The sequence below is a fragment of the Papio anubis genome, chromosome 17, assembly GCF_008728515.1.
Source record: "Papio anubis isolate 15944 chromosome 17, Panubis1.0, whole genome shotgun sequence".
Classification (NCBI taxonomy): Eukaryota; Metazoa; Chordata; class Mammalia; order Primates; family Cercopithecidae; genus Papio; species Papio anubis.
Genome location: NC_044992.1, coordinates 34,556,207 through 34,582,443, shown reverse-complemented (window position 1 = coordinate 34,582,443; position 26,237 = coordinate 34,556,207). Strand labels below are relative to the sequence as shown.

The 26,237-nt window shown below is 47.1% G+C and overlaps 2 protein-coding genes across 10 annotated transcripts; one reads left to right on the top strand and one right to left on the bottom strand.

Annotated features, from left to right (window-relative positions):
* Nucleotides 1–1,437: 1,437 nt before the first annotated feature.
* On the bottom strand, nucleotides 1,438–18,256 carry LOC116271048. 8 transcript variants are annotated; one of them, XR_004179410.1, is made up of 3 exons: nucleotides 18,042–18,256; nucleotides 17,481–17,851; nucleotides 1,438–1,648 (listed from the first exon to the last, which is right to left on the bottom strand). XR_004179410.1 is itself a non-coding variant. In XM_031657524.1 (3 exons), exons 1-3 carry the CDS (start codon nucleotides 18,147–18,149, stop codon nucleotides 3,915–3,917), a joined length of 561 nt encoding a protein of 186 aa, XP_031513384.1. In that variant the 5' UTR covers nucleotides 18,150–18,256; the 3' UTR covers nucleotides 2,616–3,914. The 8 variants fall into 8 exon arrangements, 2 of the variants coding, with proteins under 2 accessions (XP_031513384.1, XP_031513383.1); XR_004179409.1 differs by lacking the exon at nucleotides 1,438–1,648 and adding an exon at nucleotides 2,616–4,248; XM_031657524.1 differs by lacking the exon at nucleotides 1,438–1,648 and adding an exon at nucleotides 2,616–4,248 and having other exon boundaries at nucleotides 17,733–17,851.
* Nucleotides 17,858–26,237, top strand: DYNLL2 (dynein light chain LC8-type 2). 2 transcript variants are annotated; one of them, XM_009190334.4, is made up of 3 exons: nucleotides 17,858–17,879; nucleotides 22,131–22,269; nucleotides 24,158–26,237. In XM_009190334.4, the coding sequence occupies exons 2-3, from the start codon at nucleotides 22,138–22,140 to the stop codon at nucleotides 24,293–24,295; spliced, it is 270 nt and encodes an 89-aa protein (XP_009188598.1). In that variant the 5' UTR covers nucleotides 17,858–17,879; nucleotides 22,131–22,137; the 3' UTR covers nucleotides 24,296–26,237. The 2 variants fall into 2 exon arrangements, with proteins under 2 accessions (XP_009188598.1, XP_003912849.1); XM_003912800.4 differs by lacking the exon at nucleotides 17,858–17,879 and adding an exon at nucleotides 18,452–18,707.

Sequence of the window (26,237 nt, the reverse complement as noted above, 5' to 3'; positions counted from 1 at the left end):
GGAAATCCATTGTATCAACATGTTCTCAATTTTGGGAGGTTCATTAATACAGCCATGCAAATTGGTAACCAGCTTTACAAGCTCACTAAACTGTGCTACTGGCCACCCTTACCTCTTGTCAGGTGCCAGACAAAGAATCCTGTGCCACTTTCTGGGTGGCCAGAGCTACTTCCTGTTAGTTGGGAGATAGCAAAACCACAGCCAGGAGCCCGGATTACTGACTGCTTCCTCGGCCTGAATTCTTCTCTGGGACAATGAAACATCAGGCGTTTGTGTGGGGGAAAGGAACTGCAGTGTGGACACCTCAGAACAACACTGTTTTGTTTATGTAAGCTGTGAAACTCTGTGGGTATGTTGGCTACAGAGTCACCCCCCCATTTCCATCACATAAGAACTGATGACAGGAGATCAGGTAGGGTTGGGAAGCTGGGCCTAAAACTCTGCTATGAACTCAGAAGGAAATGGAATATTCTAAATATTATAGAACAGACACAGCAAGGATATAGTATCTTCTAGTTAGAAACTTTTAATTAAAAGAATGTTCACTCCATAGGGATCAGCTAGAACATGATGGTCAATAATTATAAACAGCTGAGCATGGTGGTGTGCACCTGTAATCTCAACTACTAGGGAGGCTGAGGCAGGAGGATCACTTGAGGCCAGGAGTTTGAGGCTGCAGTATGCCACGATTGTGCCTGTGAATAGCCACTGCATGCCACCCTGGGCAACATAGCAAGACCCCATCTCTAATTTTTTTTTTAAAATTATGAACAAAATGGACAGTCACAACCCAACAATTCCTTTACCATGCTCACTACACAAGCAGCACTTAAGACTCCTTAGGCATAGGAGTACTCTGCCTCGGCCAGGGAGGTGGAAAGGAAACTGAGGCGCCAAAGTAGAAGAGAGGTCCTGAGATGTTTCAAGGCACACATAGAAGGCAGTTGCCTATCACCACACAGGCTGACCACCATCTTAGTCTCTGGGATCTAAAATATTCAACTTGGGTAGTAGTTCATGCCTGTAAACCCAGCACTCTGGGAGGCCAAGGTGGGAGAATCGCTTGAGCCCAGGAGTTCAAGACTGGCCTGGGCAGCATGGCAAGACCTCATCTCTACTAAAAATAAAAAATAAAGTTAGCTAGGCATGGCGGCACATACCTGTAATCCCAGCCACTCAGAAAGCTGAAGCAGGAAGATCCCTTGAGCTCAGGAGTTTGAGGCTACAGTAAGCTATGATCATGCTGTGGACCCCAATTTGGGCAACAGAATGAGATCCTGTCTCAAAAAAAAAAAAAAAAAAAAAAAAAAATCCCCTCGGTTTGTTGGAGATTTGCTTTTTCCAGTGTTGTGACAGAAGCCAGAAAGAGAAAAGAATGCCTTATAGTCAACTCACTGGCACATGCTTGTTCTGTAAAGTAAATTACAAGGGTCTTAGTTTATTGTGCCCAGAAATGCATTTATTCTATTGGACCTTGAGGGGCTCATTCACAATACATGACAAATCCTCTGAGGGGTGGGTGTAGCGGGAGACTCTCTCGAGGAGTGAAGAACGACTGTCTGCTTCCCGCTGCTGGTTCAATGTGGTGCCAAGCAGCAGTCAGAAGAAAGGCATGAAACCAGGTGAGGTGAGGAGCAGAGAGCCGGAGCTGAAAGCAGAGGGCGGAGTTGACCATGAATGAGAAAATTAAGGTCAAGGCAAGAGCTATCGGGTGTGGACACCTGCCTGCCTGTGAGAGAACCCCATGGGACTGGGTGGCGGGAAGACGGCACGCTCCCCAGTGCTTGACCTCCTGGGATGGGGCACATGGCAGGCCAGTGCAGAGGCAGGAGGATGCCCCAGATGACCTGTGAGAGAGTTCTTTCCCTCTGGAGGCCTTGGGAGGAAGCCAAAATGGGCCTGCAGAAGTGGGTCAAGGTTCAATTTTCCTGAAGAAGCCCTGAGCTGGAGACAGGATGCATTGACTATTTATTTATTTACGAGGCTATCGATTATAATGCAGCTTTTCCACAGGATCCTGAGGCAGCTCGAGTTGGGAGAAGAAACCTCCTACCAGCTCATTTTCTCTGTCCTGGAGATGTCAGGTGTTCAGATAGGCTGCCTCCCTCCCTCCCTGGTGGTTTTCTCTCCTCTCCCCACCCCTCTGCAGCCCTCACCTCTGCACACCCTGAAGGATGGAGGCTCCAGAGAGTTCCTCTGGTCTCTCGGGTCTGGCTGTTCTGGGTTCTTTCCAATATTTAGGGCATATTCCAATATTCCAAATCCTGAGAGCACAGGTTGTGTGCTCCACATGAATAGATGAAAGATTCCTCAGTTATGAAAGGCCTCTGAGATCTTCCAAGCAAAACTCTTTTTTACTGAGGAGGAACAGAGGCCAAGGAGAAGTGATTTCTCCCAAGTCACACAAGGTGAGAGGCACAACCTGGACAAGCATGAGGCCTCCTGATTCCCCCAGGTGACGATCTTTTTCACTCTACCATGCTACCTCCCAATAGGGCCCCTTTGACTTGAAGTGAACCCCCAGACAGAACCTTAATGCCCACTCTTTCCCCTCAGTCCAGGGTTGGGGTGCCCCTGAGCTGGGAATCACTCTCGGGGGCCCTTGCAATCATTGGCATTCTCCCAGCAGGCCTCTCCTTGGTTTGTTTTGCACTTGGTGACATCTGTGCTCTCAGTCTGCACCACTCCCAAGGAGAATAGAGGAGGTTCTGCTAACCCTAGAGCAAAACAGAGGGTGCTGATAATGACCACAGGCCTGATCAGCCTCGCCTGGCCTCTCCCTCTGCCTTCTCCATGGGCCACCTTTCCTGAGGCCGCTTCCAGGCTTTGTGCCCCAACACTAGCCTTCTGGTGGGTGGAGATGCCATGTCCACTAGTTCCTGTGAACAGAAATGGCTCTTCTCTCTTGGCCCTGATTGCAGAGCTCAGGCTCCTGGCAGAGGCAGGAAGAGGCCTGCCCAGATGGACAGAATCTAGGATACTGGCCAACACTGCACCATGCCCCAAGGGCTGTCTCCCCAACTTTGGAGACCCTGAATCTTGGCCTAATTGGATGTGGCTCTAAAGATGAGGGTCATTACTTAGGGCTGGGTGGGCACTTGGCCCTATCAAGATTGTCTATGTCAGATGCAGGGGCAATGCAGCTGTAGTCCCAGCTACTCAGGAGGCTGAGGTGCAAAGATCACTTGAGCCTAAGAGTTTAAGGCCAGCCCAGGAAACATAACAAGACCACATCTCTTTAAAAAATAGACTAACACAAAAACAAAAGTTTGTCTATGTCCCTCTACCTCTCCTTAAGTTCATTTTGCCATTCATTGTTCCAGGGTTTAACCCCAGCCCAACTTACTGCCTTTATTTGATATTTCTTCCCTTCCTACAGGCTATGCTATCGCCAAAAGGAATTTCATACAAGCACTGCATTTTCTTCCTTTATCCCTATTGTTCTATAATGCCCTACCTTCTTGCTCCACACAAGTCGAAAACTCATGTTATAAGCTACCTTCCCTGATTATAGCAGCTGATGTTTATTGAGCATCTACTATATGCTGGGCACTGCACCTTTTCCTCACAGTGACCTCAAAATTCTCCCAATTTCTCCTAGGGTTATACAGTGAGTAGCAAAGTCAAGATTTGAACCCTGGCCTGTGTTCTCCAGAGTCCATATTCGCAGCCGCTACACCATATTGCCTCTTAGGAAACAGGTGTCCTTCCCAACATTACCTTTCTCTGACTTAGGATTTGATCGGCACATCCCTTACCACACACCACTTTTTGATTTTTACTGTAACTACTTAAATCATATCCCTTAGTTTCCTTATTAGACCACGAGCTCTTCAAAAGTAAGGGCTAGGTGACATTTGGTGTCCCCACCACCAGGCCCAGCGCTAGCGCAGACAGGTTTAATTAACTGCATTTCAAATGAAGGAATGAACACATGAATGAACACACATGACTGAGTGAATCTGAATTGTAGTGAGGGTTGAAGTCTGTCCACGGTGGAATAGGGAGTTGGAACTTGCTTTTCTGAAGGCCTCAGCCTCACATTGCCTTTTTAAAGGCACCATGGGAAAGGAGGAGAATGGAAGAGTTTCATAGATGAGTGAAAGCAGGAGCACAAACCCCTGCATGTCTGTAATTACAGAGCCTCTTGATGCTGGCTGCTGTTGGCAGCATGCTGGGGAACGTGTTTTCAATCCTCCAGGTTGGGAACTGCTGGTACTACTGATTGCTTTGTGTGATCTGACGTGGCTGTGAAAGGAAAAGAGAGAAGGGGATAATAAAACCTCCGAGCAGTGGCCTTGCCAGCTGTAGGACCTGCTCCGGGAGCAAGGGCCTCCCGTGTGCACCCCACCACTGAGACCCGCTTTTGGTAGGGCAGAGGGGAATCTAGCCACCTCGTCTGTGCTCGACCCTTTTGGGAGCAGGGTCTCCACATGGAGCAGCCCAGGGCAGGGTGGTCTCTGGCTGGGTTAAGGCAGTGTCAATTCACAGGGAAACCTTCCAAGTTGGGAAGAGGTTGCAGGAGGTGGTGAGGTGTAAAGTTCTGGGGAGAGGACCTGAAGTGTCAGCCTCATCTGCAAAGGAGGTGTGTGTGTGTGTATGTGTGTGTGTGTGTGTGTCTGTGTGTCTGTGTTCACGCTTGCTTGAGTTAAGGGAGGGTGCCCAAAATGGGACTGTGCTCTGTCCTTTCAGGGCCCTGAGGTTCCCTGGTGAGTCTATTTTCTCCAAGGTTCTGTTCAATATTTAGCTTTTCTGGTGCAGGTTTAGAACAGGCAAATCTGGCTCCTGAGCCATGGCTAGGAGAACAGGACTCTGCCTTGATATGAATCCACCTTTGTTGAGAGGAGGTGCACTCCCACCCACCATTCCCAGCCTCCTTTCCACAACTGCCTGTTCACCTCCTGCCCAAACCAAACCACAGTCTCAAAACACTTGCCTTCACATGACTTCACTTGACTTTTACTCTGATACTTGTATTTTCAGAGCCCATTTACACCCATTTGCCTGCTTCCATTCTTATAACAGCCCCTCCAGGGGTACAGAAAGCAAAGATTCTTTTTATTATAGGTGAGGAACTGAAGCCCAGTTTCAGGTCACGCAGCAAATTAGCAATGGAGCCCCAGGGTTCCCTGCTCTGGCTTCCTGACACCAAGTTCTTTTCCTTCTTCAGTTCTAGGTCCCTACCCACCTGTCTCCTGAAAGGAAATCTTCACAGAGAAGCTCACGCTTCATTAGTAACATGCACATCAATTCTCCTGGTCCTGGGTTAAAAGCAACTCAAAACTGGCACCCTCCTTACTCTCTCCTCCTTACCTCCTTCCTCCATTTCTACCCACCCCCACCCCCACTTAAGAAGATGCTCATCTCCAGCAACAATCCTCAATATGGCTCTTGCTGAAAATGTGTGGTAAATGCCAGGGAGGTTTCCTGGGAGGAGAGCCAGTGCTGTTTGTCCTTCCTAGGAAGGAGGAAAAGGCAGTGGTGGCCTGGGTCCCAATAAATGGCCTGTCCAGGCCTAGAGAGGGGCTGAAGACAGGGTGACATGTAAGGAAACTCAGGGATATGATTTAAGTAGTTACAGGGTGATATCTTTCAAGTTTCCCTTTGCCTCACCTCCCAGACTGGGTAACCTAATGGTCACTGGATGGCCACCTCTTTAAGACTAAGACGTCATCTAGCCTGGCTCTACCCTCCATCTGAAACTTCGTCTACGTGACTTTGGGATGTTATGCATTGATTCATTCATTTGTTCAGCAAATACTTATTGATGGCTGACTATGCACCAATGTTTGCTGGAGGTGCTGGCGACACCACAGTGAACATGACAGGCAAGATTCCAAACAGTCTGAGAAAAGAACACAGTTCTTTGGCACACTGTTTTTGGGGGTGAGGTGGGTGGGCAGGATAGAGAAGTAATGAGAGCTCAGAGAAGCAGGATAGCTAAGAAGGCCTCTCAGGGAAGACATGTGTCTACGCTGCGACTAGAAAGACGAGCAGACCATTAAGCAGGCCAAGAGGGGGAAGAGTGTTCCAGGCACAGTGAACAGCATGTGTGCAGGCCCAGAGGCTACAGACCCATAGTACACTGAAGGAACTGAAAGAAGCACACAGGACCTGAGTGTAGCATGCAAGGGGCAGATGGAGAGAAGAGGGGGTAAGAGATGAGGCTGGAGGGTGGGCAGGGACTGGGTCAAGGAGGGCTTGAAAACCATGTTGAGTAGAATGAACTTTATCCTACAGACAATAAGCCACTGAAAGCTTTTAAGATGTGTGACATGTTCAGATGCATGTTTTAGAAAGAGATTGTTTTGCTTTTGTGTGGATTGACACTTTTCAATAGAAATATAATGAGAACCACGAATGGGAGCCACATATATAATTAAAATGTTTCTAGTAGCCACATAAACAATGTACAAAGAAACAAGTGAAACTAATTTTAAATAAATTCATCCAACATATAAATATATTATTATTTTAACACATAATCAACATAGAAATACTAAGATATTTTACTTTCTTCATATTAAGTCTGTGAAATCTGGTGTGTATTTTACACTTATAGCACTTTTTTTTTTTTTTTTTGAGACAGAGTCTCACTCTGTCGCCCTGGCTGGAGTGCAGTGGCGCAATGTTGGCTCACTGCAAGCTCTGCCTCCTGGGTTCACACCATTCTCCTGCCTCAGCCTCCCGAGTAGCTGGGACTATAGGCGCCTGCCACCACGCCTGGCTAATTTTTTTGTATTTTTAGTAGAGACGGGGTTTCACCGTGTTAGCCTGGATGGTCTCTATCTCCTGACCTCATGATCTGCCCGTCTCAGCCTCCCAAAGTGCTGGGATTACAGGCATGAGCCACCGCCCCCAGCCACTTACAGCACATTTTGAATTGGCCTAGCTACCTTTTGAGTGCTCCAGGCCACATGCAGTTAGAGGCTATCATATTGGACAATGCAGATGTAGAGAATGCATTTGACGAAGCAAGAATGGGTATTAGGAGACAAGGGATGAAACTGTTGCTGTTGACATGGAAGATCATGATGACTTGAGGATAGAGACAGGTTTCAGAGTTACAACTCCCGGGTTTCTGCCTTGGGCAGCTGGTTGGATGCTAGGGCCATGATGAGATGGAGAAGTCAGGAAGAGTTCTGGGGGTGAGTGGATGTGGAAGGGTTGAAAGTGGTTGAAAGTGAGGAGTTCTGTTTTGGACATGTTGCATTCGAGGTGCTTGTGGGGCATCTGCAGAACTTCTGTTCGATAGTTTTTCTTCACTCCAGTTTTTTGACTGGGCACATGGTCACTCAGAATAAAAACCATGTGTGAACCTCTAAGTTCTGGCCAGTGGGATATAGGCACAAGTATTATGAATTCTGGGATGTGTCTTGGAAGAGAAAGAGCATGCTCTGTCACTGCTTTCTCCTTCCTGCTAGAGCCTGAGCGGCCATCCTCGATTAGTTGAGGGTTGAGGGTGACAGAATTATAGGTAGAAGAATCCTGAGACCCTGACACTGTGGATCCGTCACACCAGGCCTGGACTTAATACCTCTGCACTCCTATCTTGTTTGAGCCATTTTATTTGGAATTTCCTTTTATTCACAGGAAAGGGATTCTAATGAATATAGCACTTACATGGAGATGTTCACAGGGCAGTTAGATCTTATGGGTCTAAAGCTAAGGAGAGGGGCCTGAACAGGCTATATATAGATTTGGGAATTACCAGTCTATAGTTGGTCATTGAAGCCATAGCAACATATAAGATCTCCAAGGAAGAATGGTCTAGTGAGAAGAGAAAAGGATCTAGAACAAAACTCTGAGGAACACCAACATTTAAAGAATGAGCAGAGGAAGAGGAGCCTGCTAAGGAGACAGAAGGAGTAGCCAGAGTGGTAGGAAGAAAACCAGGGAAGTGCTACGCTATGGAAGGCTAGGGAGGAGAGAGTCCCAAGGAGGGACTTGTCAACAGAAAGCAGCCATCTCTGCTTGCTTCTATGAGTGTGACAGGGTCTGAATAACACAACTTAGGGTTCTGTTGCTGTCCCAAATCCCAACAGACTAGTCATGTCATCCTTCTGCTCATAGCCCTTCAGTGGATTCTTAGTTTTTTCAGGATGAAGTTCTAGCTCCTTTGCAGATCCTTTGGGTCCCTCCAAAGTCTAGCCCTAACTCTTCTGTCCAGCCTGTTCCTTTCCCCAGCACACTGCGTCCCTGCCAGACTTGACTTCCCACCATTCCCTGCCTTGGCTCATGATTTTTTCCAAAATTCTACCCACTCTTCAAGACTTACCTCAAATGCTAACCCCTCTGTTCCCTAATTCTTCCATACAGATTAATTACCCCTAACCCATGTTCCCAGAGCATTTTGCTCACTCTTGGTCACAGCCATCACTATACTCTGACCTGTGCTAATAAAGTTGGTCGTACATATATGTGTCTCCCCAGTGATACTGTGGGTCTGAGCAGTCATAACTTCTTCTAGCTACTCATCTCCATCTCCCTCGGTGCCTCCCGCAGAGCTTGTTAGAGATGTTTCAGAAATGTCTATGGATTTAATGGAACTATTGTCCTCCCACAGACCCCAAGTAATAGTGTGATCTCTGTTTTCTTTGTCATAGTATTCCAGGGGTAGAGGTGATAGGGGAGACACTAATATAGAGAACCCTGGTATGGAGGAAAATAGACATGTTGAGTTTGAATCCTGCTGCTCAAAGAAATTGTCCTAGTCTATGTTTCCCTGACTCAAGTAGCTTGTATCAAGAACCACCTTAATAATAGAAAAGCAATAGAAAAAAATAATGAAACGAAAAATTGGTTCTTTGAAGAGATGAACAAAATTGACAAATCTTTAGCTAGACTGACCAAAGCGAGAAAGAGAGAGACAGAAAGAGAGAGAAGAAGGTGAGAGAGACTCAAGTTACTAAAACACTAAAATTAGGAATGAAAGGAGGAACATTATTATCAACCTTAAAGAAATAAACAAGATAGAGCCGTAAAAAAGAACAAGATCACGTATTTTGCAGGAACATGGACGGAGGCTACCATCCTTAGCAAACTAACGCAGGAACAGAAAACCAAATACCATGTGTTCTCACTTATAAGTGGGAGCTAAATGATGTGAACTTATGAACACAAAAAAGGAAACGACAAACACTGGGGTCTACTTGACAGAGGAGGATGGGAGGAGGGAGAGAAGCAGAAAAGAGAACTACTGATTACCGAGCTTAATACCTGGGTGATGTAATAATATGTACAACAAACTCCTGTGACACGTGTTTCTCTACGTAACAAACCTTCACATGTATCCCTGAACCTAAAATAAAAATTTTAAAAAAGAAGTAAAAGAGATTTTAAGGAGATACTATGAACAAAGTGGATAGCCTAGATAAAACACACACAGTTTTAGAAAGACACAGACTACTAAAACTATCTCAAGAAACAGGTAATCTGAATAGGACAAGAAAAGAGATTGCATTATACTACCTCAAAAACTTCCCACAAAGAAAATTCCAGGCCCTGATGGCTTCACTGGTGAATTCTACTAAATGTTTAAAGAATGAAAATCAGTCCTTTATACTCTTTCAAAAATGGAATAGGAACACTTTCCAACTTACTTCATGAGTTCAGTATTACCCAGATACCAAAACCAGATGAAGACATCATAAGAAAACTATCAGCTGGGCATGGTGGCTCATGCCAATAATCCCAGCACTTTGGGAAGCCAAGGTGGGTGGTCAGGAGTTCGAGACCAGCCCGGCCAACATGGTGAAACCCTGTCTCTACTAAAAATACAAAACTTAGCTGGGCCTTGTGGCGGGCGACTGTAATCTCACCTACTCTGAGGCAGAGGCAGGAGAGTCGCTTGAACCTGGGAGGTGGAGGTTGCAGTGAGCCGAGATTGTGCCATTGCACTCCAGCCTGGGTGACAACAGTGAAACTCCATCTCAAGAAAAAAAAAGAAAAAGAAAAAAGAAAACTCAATATCACTTATGAATATAGATGCAAAAATCTTCAACAAAATACTAACAAAATGAACATGGCAACATATAAAAAAGATTATACATCATGACCAAGTGGGATTTATCCCAGGAATGCAAAATTGGCTTAACACTTGAAAATCAATCAATAGGCCAGGTGCAGTGGCTCACACCTGTAATTCCAGCACTTTGGGAGACCAAGGTGGGAGAACAGCTTGAGTCCAGGAGTTCAAGACCAGCCTAAGCAACATAGTGAGACCCTGACTTTACCAAAAAAAAAAAAAAAAAAAAAAAATTAAATTAGCCAGGTGTCGTTGTATGTGCCTATGATCTCAGGTGCTTGGGAAGCTGAGGTGAGAGGATCACTTAATCTTGGGAGGTCAAGTCTGCAGTGAGCCATGATCACACCACTGGGTGACACAATAAGACCCTTTCAAAAAAAGTAAAAAATAAGTAGAAAGAAAAAAGAAAATCTATCAATGTAATACACCATACTAACAATAAAGGACAAAAGCCACATGATCATGTCAGTAGATGCAGAAAAAGCATTTGACAATTTGATTTCATGATAAAAACACTCAACAAACTAGGGATGGGAGTGAACTTCCTTAACTTGATAAAAGCACCTACAAACCTCCCACATCCAACACTAATGGTGAAAGACTGAAAGCTTTTCCCCTAAGATTGGGAAGAAGACAAGGGTGACTGCTCTCACTAACCCAACTGAATAATATACTGAAGGTTCTATCTAGGACAATTAGGAAAGAAAAAGGAATAAAAGGCACCCAGATTTTAAAGGAAGAAGTAAAACTACCGTAGATGACATGATTTTGTATATAGAAAATTCTAAGAAATACACACATACACATTGTTATGAATTAATGAATGAGTTCAGAAAGGTTGTAGGTTACAAATCATAATGCATATATAAAAATCAATTGTATTTTATGTACTAGCAATGATTACAATCTGGACATGAAATTATGAAAACAATTCAATTAAAAATGGCATCAAAAATAATTACTTAGGGAATATATATAGTGAAAGATGTGCAAAACATGTACACTGAAAATTAGAACACATTATTAAAAGAAATTAAAGAAGACTTAACTAAATGGAAAGACATCCATGTTCATGGACTGGAAAACTTCATATTGTTAAGATGGTAATACTTCCCAAATTGATCTACAATTCAACACAATCCCTATCAAAAATCCCAGCTAGATTTTTAACAGAAATTGGTAAGCTGGTCCTACCAGTCACATAGAAATGCAAGGGAGTCAGAATAGACAACAAATCTTGAAAAATAAGAGCAAAGTTGGAGGACTCACACTTCCAGATTTCACAATTTACTACTTAGCAACAGTCATGAGGACAGTACGGTACTGGCATAAAGATAAATATGTAGATCATTGAAATAGAATTGGCAGTTCAGAAACTCTTACATTTATAGGCAACTGATTTTTTATAATGGTGTCAAGACAATTTAGTGGTGAAAGGATAGCATTTCCAACCATTGATGAAGGACACCTGGGTATCCACATGTAAAACAAATGATGTTGGACTCTACCTCACACCATACACAAAAGTTAACTCAAAATAGATCACTGACCTAAATGCAAAAGCTAAAATTCTTAGAATGTGGGAGTAAATCTTTGTGATCTTGGGTTAGGCAACAGTTTCTTGGACATGACGTCAAAAGCACAAGTGACAAGAGAAAAAAACAGACAAATTAGACTTCACCAAAAGTAAAACTTTTGTGCTTCAAAGGACACTAGCAAGAAAGTGAAAATATAGACCCATGGAACAGGAGAAAACATTTGCAAAATGAAATCTTTGATGAAAGTCTAGTATCCAGAATACAAAAAGAACACTATCAACTCAATAATAATAATAGTAATAAATCCAATGAAAAATGGGCAAAGAATCTGAATAGACATCTCTCCCCAAAAGATATACAAATGGTCCATAAGCATATGAGAAAAGATGACCAACATCATTAGTTATTAGAGTAACATCATTAGTTATTAAGGAAATGCAAATAAAAACCACAATGAGACACCACTTCACAGTCACTAGGATGGCTATAATAAAAAAGGCAAATAATAATGTGTTGGTGAGGATGAGGAGACATTGAAACTCTCCAACACTGCTTGTAGCAATATAAAATGCAGACACTTTTGAAAACAGTCTGGCCATTCCTCAAAAGGATAGCATAGAGTTAACATAAAACCCAGAAATTCCACACCTAGGTATATTCCCCCCCCCGCCCCACAAAATGAAAGAATATATTCACACAAAATCTTGCACATGAATGTTCCTAGCAATATTATGCATAATAGCTAAAAAGTGGAAACAACCCAAATGTCCATCAACTGGTGGATAAGCAAAATGTGGTATACCCATACAATGGAATATTAATTGGCCATAAAAAGAATAAAGTACCAATTCATATTATAGCGTGGATGAACCTTGAAAATATACTAAGGTAAAATGAGTCAGTCACAATCACAAAAGACCATATATTGTATGATTCTGTTTATATGAAATGTCCAGAATAGGCAAATCCATGGAGACAGAAAGTAGACTAGTAGGAATTGGAGGAAATAAGGGAGAGACTGCCAAGGATTTGGGACTGGGCACCAGTCTCATTTGGTAGGGCTCCCCGCCCCCATTCCCCACCTCACTGTCAGGGACCAATGGTGAAAGACCATAGTGTACATTTTTATGACGGTGGGGACAAGGATTTCCCTCATATGTGACTCTGCTTCCCTCTCTTGAGGTTCTCAAGAGAGTGGACATCGGTGGCTTCTTACTTCTTATAACCACTGGTGGACCTTCCCTCTGTCAGCTCCTCCTTCCTCGATCTCAGAAGGTCTGTCAATCAGGCTTTCTGCCCTCCTCTTTTGTGACCAAAAGGTGGACATGTGACTTCACTGGGAATTTGAGTGGAGAGTGGGGAGACTCCAGGAGAACAGCAGATTTGCCTTACTGGGATGCTCTGAGGCAACTGTTCCCCACTTGCTGCTCCCTGGAGTCAGGGTGGCTATTCTAGGCCTGTTTGTTTTCCTTCAGGTATTTCTTGCACCTAAGAACACTAACTTGGTCTTTTCAGATATTCAAGGGCTAGTCATTTCCATATCATTGTCTTGATTCTCTCTTGATGGCAAAGACAGGGTTTCTCAGGGTTGTCCAGACAATGAGGGAGGAAAACTTTTAAATTATGAGGAGTCATGACCCGAACACCACGCTTCCACTGGGCATCTTCTCTTTAGTTTCTACTTGGTGATCATTTGCTTTAATATTTTAATTGAAGCTCTAAACAATTCATTGAATCTAAACTAGATCAAAGCATGTTGTTTCTTAGAGGAATACAAAGATGAGCAAAATGATATCCCAACTCTCAAGGAACTCATTTGGTGTGAATTCTGACTGAGTGGATCAGAGAAGGTATCCTTTGTGATGGGGCTATTGAAATAGAGAACCGCAGACTTTGGGGCTGCTGGGGACCTTACAGATCAACCAGTCCTACATCTTTCAGATGAAGAAATCCAGAGTCTGAGGGGTGAAATGACTTGACTAGCAGCTGAATATGGCTTGGGACTTCCTCCTTGACTCTTAGTCCAGTGCTTATCTCACTAGTTCAAGTGGTTGAACTTGGCTGGTTCCTCAGGGAGTTTGGAGAGGGGAGGGACAATTTTTTTTTTTTTGAGACAGAGTCTCACTCTGTTGCCCAGGCTGGAGTGCAGTGGTGCAATCTTGGCTCACTGCAACCTCTGCCTCCTGGGTTCAAGTGATTCTCCTGCCTCAGCCTCCCGAGCAGCTGGCATTATAGGTGCCCAGCACCATGCCCAGCTAATTTTTGTATTTTTAGTAGAGACAGGGTTTCACCATGTTGGCCAGGCTAGTCTCGATCTCTTGACCTTGTGATCCACCTGCCTCGGCCTCCCAAAGAGCTGGGATTACAGGAGTGAACCACTGCTCCCGGCCAAGGACGGACAATATTTGGGGCTTGGTAAATAGTTGCCCAGGGAAATATGTTTTGCAAGGTCACCCAAGAAATCAGCAAAGAATTGAGGTGAATTTCAGCAGTTCTAGTCACGTGGGACTTGACGGGGGGACTGGCACCAGAGTCTGCCTTGCAATAGGCATGTCAATGTGTGTCTTTCCCAACCTTCTATAATTTCCTGGAGATCTTGAAGCAGGTCAATACTAAATGGTTAGGCAAAACGACTTCTGTCACCTCCACCGTCTCTTTCCTCTAGATGATCCAGTCAGCTGGAGTTGGATTGTCTTTACCTGTAAGGACATTAGTCAAATACCCAGCAGAGAGTGTGAGGAGGAAGTCAATTGAGAAACCAGGTTTGGACTTTCCCTAGGGCTAACAATGAATTATTTTAGCTGGCAACTTGTTTTGGGCAGGAAGGGCCCAGTGTAAATAGTATGCATTGCTGGTTCTTGGCAGAGAGAGCCTGGACACTGTTCTTTCGGGGTGGAGAAACAGTGTCCTTCCAAGCTGTACTTTTCAGTCATTAATAGGCACAATCAGTTTATACAATGCTTACAGAGAACTTCCCGTGTTTCAGGAACTATGCTAGGTCCTGCAACCACACATAAGTAAGACGTGATTCTCACCTGAAAGGAAGTACAGACAAACATAAGACTGACATATTTAATGGTAAGTGGTCAGTGAAAACCCCTGGATGTTAGAGAGCACAGAAGAGGGGTGTGCATTCCCTCTAGGGTTCAGGGGCTTGGTAGATGACATCCAAACAAAGGAGTTAGCCAGGAAAAAAGCTCCAAGTCTCATAGGCAAGAGCTCAGGTATGGAATCTGCATGTACTCAGGTGTGGAATCTGCATGTAGGGAAACAACAGGCAGTGGATGGTGTTACCAGAGCAGGAAGAATGAGATGGAAAGTGTGGTGACATAAGGCAGAGAAGCAGGCGTGCACGTGTGGAGGGTAAGTTACGGGAAAGGAGTTAGTCTTTATTCTGAGCAGGAAAGGGGGGCATGCCTGAGGAGATCTGCATTTTAGATAGATCACTGCAGTGTAGATCTAAGGTGGAGGAGCCAAGAACGGAGACAGAGAACCAACTGGAAGAGATGATGAGTATCTGATGCAGGGGATTCATAAGGCATGGATTGGAAAAATATCCAAGAGATGAGCAGTGATGGAGACATGCTGGGTGAGGGAGAGACACAAATCTAGGGTTTCTGGCTTGTGCCTGGGTGGATTATGGGGCCAAACGGAGATAGGAAATACAGGGAAAGGGAACAAGTCTGGACGGAGATGTTGGCGATGGCTAACATTTATTAATCACGTATATTAACCAGGCACTGTGCCAGGACTTCTCCATGCATTTTCTCTTAACTCCATGAAGTGGATATGATTCTCAATTTATAGATAAGGAAAATGAAATTTGGAAATGTTGAATAGCTTAGCCAAATCTGCACAGCTGCTAGAGTGGTGGAAAAAGTTCAGAATCCATGCACTCTGGCCCACTGCTTTATATGTGTGTGTGCGAAGAGTCTGAAGAGCCTGTGGGGCATCCACAGTAGAGAGGTCCAGGCATTAGGGGGATCATTGGGGCCCAGATCATGGTAAAAACCATGAATGTGGGTGAAATTTCTAAGTTGAGCAGTGAGGGAAGCAAAGTGCCCTGGGGAACCCTGAAGTTAAAGAAGTAGCCAGATGGAAAGGGGTCCGCCAAAGAGCCAAAAACAACAGTCTGATTTTGATTTTTAAGTCAGAAGACATGACCGTGTTATCTGGGCAACAGGAAACTGGGCAATCACAAATACTGTAGCTGTATCAAATAAAAACATTCACCAAGTTAAGCTGACATATTAATTATAACAGTGACTATGTTGCATAGTAATTATCCTGAACAGTAAGCATTTTACATAAATAGCAGTAATTATTATATCACAAGTTTCCCAAACTGTGTCCTGTGGAGTAGTAGTTCCCAGAGATGTTAATAAATATTTGGATTAAAAAAGGGCTTTGGAGTCAGGTAAGTTTAGGAAATGCTGGTATAATTTAGATAGACGGCCAAACCCTGTTTTACACTTCCTCTCCTCTTTTCTCTGTTAGGAGGCAGTACAGTATAATGGCTAAGATTGTAGGCAGTGGAAACAATCTGGAGTTGAATCCTGCTACTGACAAATTGGACAATGTTGAGTAAGTTACTGAACTTCTCTAAACTCTAGTTTGCTCATCTGTACAGGGTGATAGTAATATATTCACTTCAAAAGGCAGCTCCTAGGATTAAATGGAATGCATTGCATTTAAAACGCTTAGAATAGAGCCTGACATACAGCAAGGGATTCATGAGGATTAGTTATTATTATCTATACACCATACTATTAACACATCTCCCTGATATTCTACAGTTTAGTCCTTGACACACACACACACACACACACACACACGCGTGCGCGCGAGCGCACTGATATTCGCATTTCCTAAAAGTGAAAACCCTTGGCTCTGACTTCTGTTAGTTGAAGTTCTTTGTGCCCTTGTGTCCACCACACCACAGCCTGGAAATGAGCAAGCTTTTATCCCTACTGTACTTCAGGGAAGGGGAGCAGAGAGAGGGAGGATTTATGCCCTGGCAGCATGGCCTTTGAAGGGCCACTGCTAGCTCATAGTAACCCTTGGGAACACTTGAAAGAAGTCATCTTCTGGTTGGACACTGGCTTGCACCGTGACACACAGCTTAGCAAGCAGTGTGCCCCCTGTATTTTAGCACCCACTTGCTCCCTTGGTTGGATACTCTTGTGCAGTGAATGACCTGTGCAACCATACGTGCAAATCTGACCTTCAGGCCCTGGAAACTAATGACTATTGGAGAAAGGGGGTACTAGCTTCTTTCTCCAAGCAGTACAGGAGATTAGCCCGGCACAAGCCCTAAGTGTATAAATTATCCTTCGTCATCCCCCGCCCTTCCTCCCATAGAGGCCACGCCTCCCATTCATGAACACGAAGACTGACATCAGAATACCCTTAGTGTGAGGGGATACCCCAGGCCTTAACTGCTCTCTGAAATCCCCCAACTGAGGTTGTTAGAGGACAGAACTGTGGAAAGCAGAAACCAGAGGGAATGATTTTTCCAGGTTTCCCCTGACACATAACGAACACTAACTTTTGATGCTTCAAACCAGAGCAGGCCAGGGCCAGGGCAAGTCTCACTTCCTGACATGGTTTGGAGAGGCGAAGGGAAAAAGATAGGAGGGGGAGCTATCCCTGGCAGCTTCTTAAACCCGACGGTATGGCCAAAATGCTTGGTTCCCAATAAAGGCTCATCAGCCCTTGAGGTAGACACTTTTGTATAAAACAGACCAGAAAGAAAACCGTAGGCCTGAGGATCTTTCCTGGAAGTGGGGTGGAGTGACGGCAGGCAGGCTCCCAACGCCCACGTTCACACCCATCCTCCCAGGAGTCTCTTGAGCCTCCAGAGGGGCTGCTGCCTGGGTGCACCGCTTTTCAGCTAGAAGCGAGTCAAGCCTGACCTGCGGGATCCGGCAGGGCTCTCCCCTCTCTGTACTTGGATTCTCTCCTTTATAAAGTGAGGGGTGTGGATGGGTGGTTTTTGAAGGCTCCTCACAGTTCTGACAGGCACCACCTCTAGGGGCTTCTATTCACTCTCCTCCAGTCCTGTCTACCTGGACAGGCAGGGACAGACGACAAGAAATGGCTCACTCTCACCCCCATCCCAGGACCCCAAGGCCATAAATGTGCAAGGACAGCAGAGGCCTGCGTACCAAAGACACTCCCCCATCAGTTTTGCTTCGGCTCTGTCTCCATTGCTCTTGTAGATAAATACTGGCTGGGGGCCCAGCTGGGAGTTTAGGTCCTTCAGCCTCAAAGAACAAAGGCTGAGCTGGAGGAAGAAGGGACCGTCCCGGAAGGTGAGGTGAGGGGGTCCTGGGGCTCCTATGCCTCTCCCTCTCCATAGGGCTGGCTGTCCCTCTCTTTCCCACAGATACGGGAGGAGAGAGTGTCCTGTCTTTTCCTCTGAGGCTGATGACTTCATCTCCTCCCCTTCCTCTCTCTAAGGTTGGGGTTTCTACCTCAGCCCCAACTGTTCCCTGGGTCTGAAGTCTCCATCCCCTTCTCCCCTTTTCCTCCTTGGGACTGGGGTCTCCACACCCCTCGCTCTCCTCCTCTCTCAGGACCATGTCTCTCTATTCCTTTTCAGGCCTGGCCTCTCCAGCCCCGGGCGTAGGGGTCCGCATTCCTCTCCTTTCTTAAGGCCACGGCTCCTTCCCCCACCCGCTCCAGCTCCTCCTCCCCACCCGCTCCCTCCGCCCCGAGGCATTGTGGGAGGAAACAAGATGTGGGGCGAGAGCGGCGCGGGGAGAAGCCCGCAGTGCGGGGCCGGGCGGGCGCAGCCAATGGGGAGCGCGGACGGCGGCGCGCGCGGCGGGGGGGGCGGGGGCGGGGCGCTATTTCAGCGGGGGCCGCGCGTCGGCCGCGCTCAGCGGCAGAGCGGAGCGGAGCTGTGAGGCGCCAACGCTGAGCGGGCGGGCGGGCCGGCGGCGCGAGGCGGAGCGCGGGCGGCCGGCGAAACTCCCAAGGGCGGACCGCGGCAGGGAGCGATCGGCCCCGGGCTGCGGGAGCCGGAGACCGCGGCGGCGGCGGCTGCAGGAGGAGCCCAGGGGACACCGCCCCTGCCTGTGCTCTGCCTCGGGCCATCGCTGCTCCCCAGGGCCCCGTGCGGACTCGCCTCCGTGAAGGTGAGCGGTGGGTGGGGGCGTCCCCCGGTGGCGGGCCTGTGCCCGTCGCGTGCGGCTCCACACGCCCCGGCCCTCGCCGAGGTGGCCCTGCGGCCTCCTCAACTGGCCCCAAGGCCTGGAACAGGGCCGGCCCCGCAGTCCTTGGCGTTGACGGTCCGGGCAGCGCCGCGCGCCCCCGCTGCCCCTCCCTCTGGGCGCAGCCCCGGCTGCGCCACCCTCTGCCCCGTCCACCCTCGTGGCGCTGCTGGAGGCCTGGGCTGCGGAGCTGCCGCTGCCCCCGCCCCCCCGGGGAGTCTCCCTGCGCTGCGTGGAGGCCCCTGATACCAGGGACCGGGGAAGAGGGGGTGGAGAGGGCTTGGGCGTGACGCGGCTCCTCCTGCCGCCACCGCCACCCTCTGGGGCGTCCTTCCTGCAGCGAGGACGCCCAGTCACTCCGGCGCTGTTCCAGGCCGGGCGGGGGAGGGCGGCGGACCGGCCAGAGCCTGCGGACCTGGCCGGCGGCGCGGGCGGGAGGTGGCGGGGGGAGAGGAGGATGCTTCCTCGTTCCCCAGGTGCTGCCCTTTGGGACCTCAGCGCTCTGGAGGATGGGATAGTGGAGGGATACGGCCCCCTTGGAGAGCCCGAAGAGGGAAGTAGAAGTGTGTGTCTATTGGCGGGTGGGGATGGTGGTCCTTGTCATTCGGAGATTTAGCCTTTTTTTTGGGTTGCAAAACCAAGAATAGAAGATGGGAGCTGTCCTGGAGTGCCCTTTGCGCTTTTCACAGGAGCCCTGGCTCGTGACTGAGGCGGCTGGCCTGGGGCCCTCTGGCCATCCTCCTTTTATCTGGAGGCCCAGGTCCCTTGCTTTTTCCCCAGGAGGGAGGGGCTAGACTGGACACCTTCCTCTGCTTTGCTCACCGGCACCTTGGACAGGGGTGGTAGGGTTGGGCTTCAACTCTCTCAGATGCCTGGGGGGCAGGGGTGAAGAATCGTGCCATTGTAGTCACAAGACCAATATTATGTAACCGGAGGCTGTCTCCTGGAGAGTAAAGTGGCTTTTAATTACTGTAACAAAGTTGCCCCTTTGGACTTTGGGAATGAGGCAGTGGAGCAGGTGAGCTTGCAGGCAAAATGGTGCCAATTTCATACTTTCACTTTGCTGTCTAACCAGGCCCCACCCCCACGCCTGGGTTTGTAAACAGTGCCCCCTTCTGAGTGGTAACCCGGAATAGGCCACCAGGTGACACTAGTTTTTCTTCACTTGTACGGAGCCTTATAAGAACCTTTCTCCCTGTGCTGCTGTTGTACCTTTGCTCAGACCCATTGAGGTTGCCCCATTTATCTCATTTCAACCTTTGGTATTTAAAATGAAGATGTTGATTTGCCCAAGGTCATGTAACTAGTCATTCCTTGAACAGTGTTGTCCGAATCTTTCCTCAGCACCATGTGGTGCTCACAGACTCCAGTTGAGGCTCTGACTTTTCCTCTCCATAATGTGGGGACAGAGGGTGCTGGTCTACTACCTCTTTGCTCTGCTAGTTTCTGCCGAAGTGGAACCAGCCCTGCTTAGTTTGACAGTGCTATCTAGATGAAGGGGCCTTGGATGTGGTCAAGGGCTGTCTGGCAGGCAGCTGGCATGTGTGCATTCTCTGCATGTGGTGCAGGCTCAGATGGTGGTGGTGAGTTCTGTTTTCCCTTTCAGCCATCTAGCCCACAGGCTAATGTGAACTCAGAGATCAAGGTGGCCTGGAATGATACCAAGGATCTGCCCTTGAGCAGACAGTCTCCTGTGCAGCCTTGTATCAGATAGAGCTGGAATGACAGCATCTCTTGTCCATTGGGCTGGGCCACAGAGTGGTGCTTTTAGGGGTGGGATGATGGGGGGGAGATTGTTACTGCTCCATGTGTTGGCTCTGTGGTCAAGGACAAAGGGCTCATCCCCTCTGTTCCTGCATAGTACCTCACAGGCCACTTGCCAGCCAGTTCCTGAGATTCCTCTTGTCCCAGGAAGGGTCCGTGCAGGGTCTGCCTGGGAACTCTGGTTGCTATGGGATGAATGGCATGGCCCTGACAGCAGGGATATGAAACAAGGCTATTAAAATAGTAATTCTTTACCTTTCTTAGGCACCTTTTAAAAATGCTTTATCTCCAGGTTTTTCCCATGCCTCTGGTTTTTTAAGAGAAGGAAGGCTTCAGCATTTCTTTGAGGAAAATAAGATATTGTCCCCTAACATAATACCTTTCACATCACCTAATAGGTCAGTACTTTTTGAATGAATATGTTTGGCATGAGGAAGCAACACACCAAAGGAATGACAAATCAGTGTTGAAGCTGGGTCCAAAATTAGGGCTTTCAAAAATTATATTGAGCTTTAAAAAATGAACATTGTACTGAGGAGAGTGGGGAAGCAGAGGGGAGGGTGGGACAGACATGTCCCATGTCTGTGTGACCGACTGGCCAAGTCTGAGGTTGCCTTCCCACCCTCTCTACCTCTACGGGGCATCTCACCCTGGAGTACTTGAGAGAAGTCATAATTATCATCTCTGCCCTACTGGGCATTGATAGCCTGGAATATACCCTACCCCTTTTTTTTATAGGGCAGGGGTTGGCGGCATTTTTCTGTGAAGGGCCAGATAGGAAATACTTTTGGCTTTGCAGGCCAAATAGTCTCTTGGAACTACTCAACTCTGCCATCGTAGCATGTTCCTGCAACACTTTATTTTACAAAAACAGGTAGTAAGCTGGATCTGACTGATGGACAGTCCCTTGTAGATTGTCCTTGTCTGCAGATGCTCTCATATAACTAGTTAATCCCTACAACAACTCGCGATAGAGAGCTATCCTCATCTGCTAAAAAGAAAATAATCAAATGCAGGAAGGCCAAGTGACTTGTCTTAAGACCACAAGACATAAACTCAGGACCAGGAGTCAGGCCTACTGAGTCCTAGTCCAGCTTCTTTCTTCATTGATGCCAGTGATGTAATGAATGGTCATTAAATCAGGGACTTATTCTGTTCAAATGTTAGGATACCTGGTTTATTCTCAGGACAACCCTGTAGTCCCCATTTTACAGATGATGACATAAAAACACAAAGATTAAGTAACTTGCCCAATGACACAGCTAGTAGATGATACACTGTAATACCATCTTGACTATTGGTGCTGTTCAGAATATCGGAAGTAGATTTTAGAGTTGGAAAACCTCATTTTGCCTATCGTAAAAACTGATGATTTATTATGTCCTATTGGCCCTATATTTCCCAGGGTGGGAACAATGTCTCTGCTAAAGCTTAGGAGCTCCCCCTCCTAATGCTTCACATCTGTGTTTTCTGTTGCCCTCACCTTCTATACTCCCCTCTCTCACTGAGACCCCACACCCAGCAGCTAATGTTCACTGCCCAGAGCATGGAGTTATCAGCCTTACCTCTCTGCTCCTTCTGTAGTGTCACCATGTCTGACCGGAAGGCAGTGATCAAGAACGCAGACATGTCTGAGGACATGCAACAGGATGCCGTTGACTGTGCCACGCAGGCCATGGAGAAGTACAATATAGAGAAGGACATTGCTGCCTATATCAAGAAGGTGTGCTGGGACAGCTGGGACTGATGGCCATGGGTGGGGATTGACAGCTGAGCTAACCTCCAGGGAGATCTGGAGCTGGGGACATAAGAAAGCCCGTATATCCTATGCAAACAAAACCCTAGGAACTTGCAAAGCAGACAAACTAGCGAGTGATTCCGAATTGCCCAAGCATTCACTTTAGGAGTTGTTAATAGCTCTGCTAGGTGTGTGTGTGTATGTTTACTTTTACAGATAATTTACAAGGCATTGGGGAGGGATAAGAGTATGCAGATACACTTCAGAATTAAATATTTCTGGCCCAGTTCAGAACTATTTAAAATTAAGATCGAGGATATTTGAAAGAATAAGATGTACAAATTTTGAGGGAACTACATCATTTAAAGTGGGTATGCCTATAATAATCCTCATCATGTAGGAGGTTTCCTTTTCTTTTCCTTGAAAAGGACTCAAGTACTACATCACCCCTTTCCACATTCTTAATGAAAGGGTGGGCTCAAATATATAATTTTTAAGAAATGGATAAGCAATAATGGGGCCATAGGTTTGGTCCCTGAAAAATTCCTGAGTGAATTCGTGACTGGATATGGTTAACATGGTGAAGCAGCTGTGCCAAAAGTAAGAAAAGGGGTACTGGGGCCCCCTGATTCCCAGTCAGGACCCATATCCATTGGAGGCATAATCCCAGTGTTTGATATTCTCAGCTCTGGCATCCCAAGAACGTGTGTAAGAATGGTAGCAGTCTAGTCCATTGAAGTGGTAGGGTCTCTTTGAGTTTTACAGAACTGTGTTTTCCTACCCAAATGGGTGGAATGAAAAGAAGAACTCCTAGTGTCCTGAGAGACTTTTTTGGGTGTGGAGCCAAGGGTTGCAGAGCCATTTGGGAGCCCACCTTCTTGCTGTCCTGTACTCTGAGAGCCAGAAGAATCCCCAGATTTTCTGGTCCAGTGCTCTTATTTTGCTGATGGAGAAATGAGAACCAGGGAAGTGACTGGCTCTCCTGTATTACACATAGTCTTGAGCCAATGTTGAAGCTGGGTTTGGTTTTTACTCTCCTAGTACTTGGAGAGTTGTATGGTAAGGGGGCTGTGAGGAGACCGGACAAGTTGTATGTTGAGCATGTTCCCCAGAGTTGGCAGCATTGGTGGGCCCATGGTGGAGGGCTGCTGCCCTTTCATGGCCACGGCAGAATGCTTCTAGAACTGAGTCTGCAGGCTGAGCCACAAGGTAGTAGGGAGCTGATTAGCTCTAAAGATTTCCTGTGGTTTTGATGGTGAACTTGTGCCCCTGAGGGAATTGCCTTGATCTCATGGTGGAGGTCCTTGTCCTGGTACATACAGCCCACACAGTGCATGGCACACGGGAGTGCCTTTAATGTTGTCTTATATAGTACTGCCTCCTGGTACTCCCGATGCTTGGTCTTGTTTTGCCTTAATGCCTTAGTGTTCAGCATCTGGAAATGCTGGTTTAGTAATGTGTGAGGCAGTGGGTGGTGGCTCCCTATTTGTGTCATGCTGTTTGACAAATGGTCCTTTATTCCACTGGCCTCTTGATTCCCTTGCTGAAGAATCCCAGGGTGGGCTAGGGGTGGCGTGAGGGGGTGGGGTAGCTAGAGGGAGGAGAGATGATCAGGGTGTAGAGTGCTGGAGGCTCAGGGGAGATGAATAATGGAGCCTTTGTGGTGTTCCATTATTAATGAGGGGAAGAGTGTCCTGGCCAGCTTTAAAACCTGAGCTTCTGAGGTTCGGGGAGGGAACCCCAGGCTGAGGGATGGGGTAGGGGTGATAACAAACATGTATCGGTGCTGGAGTTGCAGGGAGAGACTCCCATTCTGATTTCTCCTTCTCCAGCTACCCTAATTACTTTTTTCTCTGCCTTTATTCTTTTTTAGGAATTTGACAAGAAATATAACCCTACCTGGCATTGTATCGTGGGCCGAAATTTTGGCAGCTACGTCACACACGAGACAAAGCACTTCATCTATTTTTACTTGGGTCAAGTTGCAATCCTCCTCTTCAAGTCAGGCTAGGTGGCCGTGGTGAAGGTGTCAGTGGCGGCGGCAGCGATGGCAAGCAGGCGGCGTTGCTGGGACTGTTTTGCACTGGGGCCAGCATCAGGATGTCCTCTCCAATGGCTGTGCTACTGCATGGACTGTATACTCGATTTCATGTGTATGTCGCAGTAAACAAAACCAAACCTCTTTCTGTTTAGTTGCCTGGGGGAAGAAGGCTGCTTTATGTTTATTTTTCAAGACTTTAAAAATATTTTTCGGTTGTATTGCACTAGGAAATCTCTCCCACCCTCTCCCTTTTGTTTTTCTTTCCCTATACAAAATAAAAGGCCCTCCACAAAGACTAGGCAGCCGAAAGACTAGGAGGGCTGAGGAAAAGAAATAGGTCTCTGGAGGTGGAACTAAAACTGTGCAGCTGCCTCTTCCTGGCGGTGGATGCTGCTTTGGGAGGGCCAGGGAGGCTGCAGGGGGACAGTGTTGGGATTGTCAAGGAGAAAGGGATAGGAAGGAAGGTGGAGGGATTGATCTAGTACCAGGGAGAATATTCCACTGAACTGTGATTCTATGGCTTGGGGCAGAGGGTGGGGTGGGGATGCGTTCTTTAGGGGGCCCTGAGATGTGTTTGTCTGTGGTGTGTGGGAGTGGGGAGCAGACTTGTCTTGCTGTCTTTGTCAGAATTTCTAAGTAAGGGCTGTGTCTTTGTGGATTACCTTCTTTTGTTCTTCCTGCCAGAGATCATGACAGGAGGATGTTGGGGGTAGGATTAGCTTGAATTTTTTTTTTTCTTTACATTCTTCTCCTGTCTGCTCCCTGCTTAGCCCTCAGTTTTCTCATTCCTCTGGAGTTCTCTTAGAGCAGCCCCTGTTGTTAGTTGGCTGGCAAGGGAATTTCTGGTGACTGTAGTTCCTTAGTTAGGTCTTAGCAATCAAACCAAATCGATGTGTCTCTTGATTCTTCTGTGTATATGTGTGTATATGTGTGTGTATGTGTGTGTGGGGTTTGGGGTAGAGGGGAGGGAGGGGGCAGGACAGTGTGGAATCTCTAGGGTGTATGGGTAGATAGGGGGTACAGTTAGTTCTAAGTGGGCCTTTGTTAAAAGCCTCTGGGGATATCTGTTTTGGAAATAAAGATAGGTGTCCCCTCCTTGCTGTCATCTAGCCCAGACACTCTGCTTGCTCTCTGGCTGTCTGCTCCCTGGGAAGGCTTTAGGAGGACCACCCAGGACAGGATGACTGTGCTGCCATCTGCTCTGGAGCTGGGTCTCAGTGCAGAGGGACAGTGACTGTGGATCGTTGCAGTCTCTGGTGGGAGGTGAGGATAGAAATGATAAAGAGCTAAGAGGAGCTTCTGGGAGCCTTGGAGGAGGTCAGTCTTGCAGTGATGAAGCCAGATAGCAGGAGATGGAGCAGGGCCGTGAGAGGAGGAGATTCTGAGGAGGATGCAGGGGAAATCTTGTCTGTTAATGAAATAGGAGTGGGGTGGGGTTTGGGGTGGGGTGGTCATTGCCGTTTGAGCTGCTGATTCTCATGAGTCGCCTTCAAAACTCTCATGTAGGGTTGACAATGTGGGGGGTGGGGGATCTAGCTTATTCTTTTATTTTCAAGTCCATTCTTGGGGCTGGTGGGGAGGCAGGAGAATACCCCTCCCTCAGCCCTTAGTGTGTGCCGAGCTTGCTTTGTGATGTTGGCAGGGGAGGGGGGACCTGGGTGGTGATTGAGTTCCCTTTATCAAACCCTTCAGTGGGCACAAAATTGAGTGCTTGATTTTAGGTTTTATTTTTTTATGAATGTCCAAATCTGTGTTTCACCCTGCCCTCCCAGACTGTGTGGCCAGTTGAAAGTGTCTGGTTTGTGTTCATCTCTCCCTCATTTCTGGAGCAGGGCCCGAGACCCTGCCACATCTCCTATGCTCTGCATCCACGCCTCTTTTGGACATTAAAGGTTGATTGATGCACTTCTGC